This window comes from Parus major, chromosome 22 (assembly GCF_001522545.3).
Source record: "Parus major isolate Abel chromosome 22, Parus_major1.1, whole genome shotgun sequence".
Lineage (NCBI taxonomy): Eukaryota > Metazoa > Chordata > Aves > Passeriformes > Paridae > Parus > Parus major.
This window is the reverse complement of record NC_031790.1, coordinates 2,899,603-2,906,312: the sequence shown is the minus strand read 5'-3', so window position 1 is coordinate 2,906,312 and position 6,710 is coordinate 2,899,603. Positions and strand designations below refer to the sequence as shown.

Genomic DNA, 6,710 nt, shown 5'->3' with positions numbered 1-6,710 from the left:
GCAGCTGGAGGCTCCCCAGAGGGAACAGCTTCCAAGGAAACGCTGCCAGGAGGAGCCAGAGCTCCGGGCTGGCCTTTAAACCCTCCCCTGTGCCTCGGGATTCATTCCCAGCTGGATTTTCCCCCCCAGGCCCCTCAGGGCCGGGAGCAGAGCGAGGAGCAGGTGACACCAAGGCCAGCCTGAGCCCTGGCCCAGCTCCAGGCTCCGCGAGGCTCCAGGGCCAGCGGCTCCAGGAGCTGCTCCCTGTGGATAAACGGGAAAACAGGGCCAGAGCTCTGTGTTGTGTCTGCAAACAGAGAAACCCGAGATGGTTTTCCTGGATGCAGCTGAAATTTCATTATCCCAGGAGCACTCCCCGGCTTTGTTTGGGACGTCTGGCTGCTCCACAAAGCAATCCCAGCATTATTATTGGAACAAAAACACAACAACCACAAATCCTACCCTGAAATGGCCGGCGAGATCCCTGCGGGCAAAGCTCTGCCAAAACATTTATCCACCTCACTTCTTCAATGTAGCTCTGGTTTGGGGTTGTTTTGGTTGCTGTTGTTTTGAATTCAGATTTAACCTTTTGGGTTTGTAGGCATTTCTGTTCAGGAACATTTCCCACCCTGCTGGGAATGTGATTCCCTGGGCCAGGGGAGGGACAGGGCTGCTGCTGCTGACATGGAAGTGTCTGACAGAGCTCGGGAACCTCCTCTCACTGCCTGGATTTTTGGAGGAGTGTGGCCAGGCAGAAGTGAAAACCCAATTTTTCTGCATGTAAGGATGATCAGCCCGGTTTTCCAGGGTTCAAGAGAGGTTTTTCCCAAGCTGGAACATCCCAGAGCTACAAAATCCCATGGGCTGAGTGAGGACAGAGAAGCTGCCCCCGCCCAGGACCTCCCTGTTTAATCCTGGGATAATCCCGGGATTATATCCCGGGACAAACACAGCCTCAGCCGCAAAACAGCAGGAGAAATTCCTGGGTTTCAATCAAGCAGGAGTGGGGGAGGGCACGCCATAAACCTCGGGATGTGCTGGAACAGCTCATTTCCATTCTTCCTCGGGTTGTTTTTCCCACCACACTCCCACTTTCTGATCTGAGTCAAACTTTTCTCTGGGAAGGCAGCGCTTCAAAGGGAAAGGGAGCATATTCTGCCTGGAAAATGTTTAACTGAAACATTGCAGCACTTGTGAAATGAATGGTGCCGTTTAGAAGCTGTCAAAACAACAAAAATTAAAAAGCTTCAATCGTGAGTTCCCTTTTTTTTCCTTTTTTTTTTTTTTTGTGGTTGTTAATTTTTTTCCCCCTTGGGCAAAAAAAAAAAATAAAAAAAAATATTCCCTGACTTTGACAGGAATTTGTAAATTGTCTTAATTCAGGATGGGGCCATGGAACCACGGAACGAGGTGATCTTTAAGGTCTTTAAGGAGAATCCTTCCCAAACCATTCTGTGATTCGATATCCCCACACAAACCCAAGGTTTCTTTTCTTTACAAAAGGAGAAAATCTCACCGAGCCCTGGATGTACAAACGGGGGATGAGAACAGCTGGAAAAAAAAAAGAAATAAACAAAAAATCATCGCTTGGAGACGGCTGCAGATCCCCGGGGAGGGCAACCATGTCCTCAGCACCACCTCGGCTGCTTCTCCTCCTCTCCCTGCGGGCGGGAGGCGGAGGAAGGACAGCGGGGCTGCCCGAGGATTTGGGGACGTTGTTGTTGTCGCTGTCGCTGCTCCGTGGTGCCCGCGCGTGTCCCTCGGTCCCCTCCGCGCACAGCCTGGCATAAACAACGCTGCCTCTGGCCATGTCATGCCTTAAAATAGATGTTCCTACATCAGCCTCTCTCCGGCGGCGGCGGCAGCAGCGAGACATGGCCGACTGGAGCTGATCCCGCTGCCTTCGTGCCCCGGCTCCCGGCCCTCGCCAAGGTACGCTCGGGGGTGGCCGAACCCTCCCCGCGGATCCCGGGGTGTCCCTGAGCCAAGGGGCCTCGGCTCGGCTCCTTCCTGCATCCCCCGGGATCGTCCCTGCTTTCCCCGGGATCGTCCCTGTATCCCATGGGATTGTCCCTGCATCCCCCGGGATCATCCCTGCTTCCCCCGGGATCGTCCCTGTATCCCATGGGATTGTCCCTGCATCCCCCGGGATCATCCCTGTATCCCACAGAATCGTCCCTGCTTCCCCCGGGATCGTCCCTGCTTCCCCCGGGACCACCCCTGTATCCCACAGAATCGTCCCTGTATCCCTCGGGATCGTCCCTGCTTCCCCCAGGATCGTCCCTGTATCCCATGGGATTGTCCCTGCATCCCCCGGGATCATCCCTGCTTCCCCCGGGATCGTCCCTGTATCCCATGGGATTGTCCCTGCATCCCCCGGGATCATCCCTGCTTCCCCCGGGATCGTCCCTGTATCCCATGGGATGGTTCCTGCATCCCCCGGGATCGTCCTTGCATCCCTCGGGATCGTCCCTGTATCCCATGGGATTGTCCTTGCATCCCTCGGGATGGTTTCTGCATCCCCCGGGATCGTCCCTGTATCCCATGGGATGGTTCCTGCATCCCGGACCTCTCCCTGCATCCCCAGGACCATCCCCACATCCCCAGGACCATCCCCACATCCCCAGGACCATCCCCTCCCTCCCAGCAGGGCACAGGGCCCGGGGCAGCCTCGAGCGAGCCCCGGATCTGCCCCCGGAGCGGTGCCCGGGAGGTTCCAGGAGCGCTCCAGGGGCTGTTCCCGGCTCCGGCTGTGGGGCAGAGCCTCTCCCCTGAGCCCTCGGGGGGCTGGAGCGGCTGCAGCCCGGCCTGGCTGGGGACGGCTGCTTTCCCAGCCAGCTGTGGCCACAGGAGCGGCTGGAATTTCGCTGTTCCAGCCCTCTCGGTGATCCAGCCGCTCCTCAGCTGCCGTGCCCCAGCGCTGGGGACTCGTGGCTGTGCTGCAGCCAAGGTCACCCAGGCCTCCAGGCACACACCCTGCCCTTTCCCAGGCCGGCTTTGCCAAGCCCGAATTCCCAGCCTGGAGGAGCCCGGGTTGGATGGGAGCACGGAGGATGAGTCGGGCTGGGACCCCAGGCAGGGGCTGAGCTGTGCTGGGGGTGACACCTGGGCAGGGGCTGAGCTGTGCTGGGGGTGACACCTGGGCAGGAGCTGAGCTGTGCTGGGGGCTGGGGGTGACACCTGGGCAGGGGCTGAGCTGTGCTGGGGGTGACACCTGGGCAGGGGCTGAGCTGCCCCCCTGGCTCCCGGAAGGGACAGGGGACCCCCCCTGTGTCCCCCTGGGCTCCCTCCGAGCTCCCCCTGCCCTCGCAGTGTTCTCCTCTGCCTTGCCGAGAAATGGCCGGAGGCTCTGGAGGCTCCTTCCTCCTGCTCCGATGGCTGGAGCCTCGGGAATGGCACCGGGGAGGGACAGGGACAGGGACAGGGACAGGAGCAGGGAGAGGGAGAGGGACAGGGACAGGGACAGGGACAGGGACAGGGACAGCCGGGCACAGGGGAGGCTCCCGAGCAGCAGCAGGAGCTGAGGAGGAGAATTTCTCCTCCTGAGGGAGCACAAAAATCTCTCTCTGACCACATCTGACAGCAGGAACTGCCCGGGGGAGGGTCCTTGCAGATGTGATCTGTGCCCCGGAGGAGCTGCTGGGTAAAAGGAGCTTTCTCATGCCCTGCAGTTAACCCTTCCCACCCCAGAGCAGCCCTGGGTGCTCCAGAGCAGCTGCAGGACCGTGCCCACAGCGGGTGAATCCTGCCCCACCCTCCCTGCGGGGTTTTGTGCCGCTCTGGAGGAGGCTGGGCCCTGGCCAGGCTGCCTGGTGCCATATGGAATCCTCCACCTGTTCGGGGCTTTTCCTGGCCGGCCTGGTGCCGTGCCCGGAGCTGGCCGCCGCTCCTCGTTCCCAGCGCAGCTTGGCAGCGCCAGCCCCGAGCTGGCACCGTCCCCTGGCAGCAGAGAGGCAGGAGGTGGTCCTGGGCATCTCCTGCCAAGGTGGCCTCAGCCCAAAGGCTGGAGCGAGAGCCCGTGGGGGCTCGGGGTTCTGGCTGCCTCCCCAGCCTGGCAGCAGGAACTCCTCCCCAGCGGTTTTCCTTCTTGGAAGGGACATGGGGAATGCTCCTGACATCGGCAGGGCGGGACCCGGCTGCTCTGGGCCGGTGTTTGTACAACAGAGACCGAGTGAGAGGTCCCGGATTGCAGCACCACAGAACCCCCAAATCCCTGAGGCTGGAGAAGCCCTCCAGGACCATCGAGTCCAAGCTGTGCCCCATGTCCCCAGCCCCGGGCACTGAGTGCCACCTCCAGTTGTTTTCTTGGTGACTCCAAACCTCCCTGGGCAGTTCTGATTCCTGACCCCCATTTCCATGAGGAAATTCCTGCTGCTGTCCACCCTGAGCCTCCCCTGCCCACCCTGAGGCTGTTCCCTCTCATCCTGTCCCTGTTCCCTGGGATAAGATCCCAAATCCCCCCGGCTGTCCCCTCCTGTGCAGAGCCAGAAATTCCCCTGATCCCCCTTTTCCCCAGGCTGAGCCCCTTTCCCAGCTCCCTCAGCCCATCCTGGGGCTCCAGCCCTTGCCCAGCCCCACTCTGGGTGAGGAGCCGTTTCTCCTGACAGCCTCTCCACATCTTCCCGACAGGACCGTGGGTGGCAGCAGCAGCAGAAGTGACCCCCAGGCCCCTGTCCGGCCTCCCCGTCCCCACAGGCATGCCTTGTGGCTCTGGGCAGCTCCCATGGCTTTCCTGTCCAGGTTCTACAGGAACAGCAGCAGGTCCCCGAGCCGGGCCCCGCGGGACGAGCGCGGGAGCCACCCCATCCTCAGCGTCTTCGAGCTGGAGCGGCTGCTGTACACCGGGAAAACGGCCTGCAACCACGCCGACGAGGTGTGGCCAGGCCTCTACCTGGGAGACCAGTGAGTGTGGCCAGGGACGGGGACAGGGGACGACTCCGGGGCAATGGGGACGGCTGGGATGGGGAGGCTGGACCTGGTCACTCTGCACAGCTCCCTGAAAGGAGGCTGTGGGCAGCTGGGCTCGGGCTCTTTCTCCAGGCAGCACTGACAGAACGGGAGGACACGGCCTCAAGCTGCACCAAGGAAATTTAGGTTGTTAGGAATGTTAGGAAAAAGTTTTGTATTGAAAGAATGATAAAAGTACTGGGGTGTCTGCCCGGGGAGGTGGTGGAGTCACCATCCCTGGATGTGTTTAAAAAAGACTGGATGTGGCATCTGGTTCTGTGGTTTACTTGGGGCGTTAGGGCTGGGTTGGACTCATGATCCTGAAAGTCTCTTCCAACCCAGTGATCCTGTGATCCTGTGATTCTGTAATTCACTGATTCAGTGATTGTGTGATTGTGTGATCCTGTGATCCTGTGATCCTGTGATTCTGTAATTCGCTGATTCAGTGATTGTGTGATTGTGTGATTGTGTGATTCTGTGATTCAGCAATTCAGCAATTCAGTGATTGTGTAATTCAGTGATTTTGTGGTTCTGTGATTGTGTGATTCTGTGATTCTGTGATCCTGTGATTCTGTAATTCACTGATTCAGTGATTGTGTGATTGTGTGATTCCGTGATTCAGTGATTCTGTGATTCAGCAATTCAGAATTCAGAGATTGTGTGATTCACTGATTTTGTGATTCTGTAATTCTGTGATTCTGTGTTTCACTGTTTCTGTGGTTGTGTGATTGTGTGATTGTGTGACTGTGTGACTGTGTGATTGTGTGATTGTGTGACTGTGTGATTGTGTGATTGTGTGACTGTGTGACTGTGTGATTGTGTGACTGTGTGACTGTGTGACTGTGTGACTGTGTGACTGTGTGATTCCATAATCCTGTGATTCCACGGGGAAGGTGAGGCAGAGCAGGATGTGATGGATGTGGAGCACAGGGACAAAGAAGGAAGGTGAGCAGGGAGGTCCCAGCTGTGCCAGGCTGGGGTGGGCACAGGTAGGTTGTCCATGAGATGTGAGATCGCCTTAAAACCCAAGAACCTCAAAAATCCGCCAGGCTTTTTCATCCAGCTCTCTCAGCCAGAAATGTTTGTCCAGGACAGCGTTTCTGGCGTGCTGGGACACTTCCAGTGGTCTGAGGTGTCCCCTCCGTGCTGTGCCCGTTGTCCCTGCAGAGATATCGCATCCAACCGGCGGGAGCTGCTGCAGCTGCGCATCACCCACGTGCTGAACGCCTCGCATTGCCGCTGGCGCGGCGGCGCCGAGTACTACGAGGGCACCGGCATCCGCTACCTGGGCATCGAGGCCCACGACTCCCCCTCCTTCGACATGAGCCCCTACTTCTACCCCGCCGCTGACTTCATCCACCAGGCCCTCAACGAAGGTCCCTGGGCGAGGGTCTGGGACAGGAGAGGGATGAGGCGTGGGGGGAGCTGGGGGTGGGCTGGTGGTGGCTGTTGTGAAGGATCCTGGGAAACGAAGGTGTTTTGAGGCTGGGAGGGTGTGTCCTCATGGGGTCACCCCGATGGTGTCCCCTGATGGGACCACCTCGATTGTGTCCCCTCATGACATCACCCCAATGGTGTCTCCTCATGGGATCATCCCAATGGTGTCTCCTCCACAGGATCACCCCAATGGTGTCCCCTGATGGGATCACCCTGATGGTGTCCCCTGATGGGATCACCTCGATGGTGTCCTCATGACATCACCCCGATGGTGTCCCCTCATGGCATCACCCCAGTGGTGTATTCTCACGGGATCACCCCAGTGGTGTCCCCTCCGCAGGATCACC

The 6,710-nt window shown here is 58.8% G+C and overlaps 1 protein-coding gene across 1 annotated transcript in view; it reads left to right on the top strand.

The window, feature by feature from the left end:
- Positions 1-1,632: 1,632 nt before the first annotated feature.
- Positions 1,633-6,710, top strand: part of DUSP26 (dual specificity phosphatase 26) — a 6,593-nt gene continuing 1,515 nt past the window's right edge. The window contains exons 1-3 of the mRNA XM_015648618.2: positions 1,633-1,911; positions 4,609-4,881; positions 6,094-6,302. Coding sequence (XP_015504104.1) covers positions 4,703-4,881; positions 6,094-6,302 — 388 coding nt within the window. The 5' untranslated portion in view covers positions 1,633-1,911; positions 4,609-4,702. The remainder of the gene's footprint in view (positions 1,912-4,608; positions 4,882-6,093; positions 6,303-6,710) is intronic.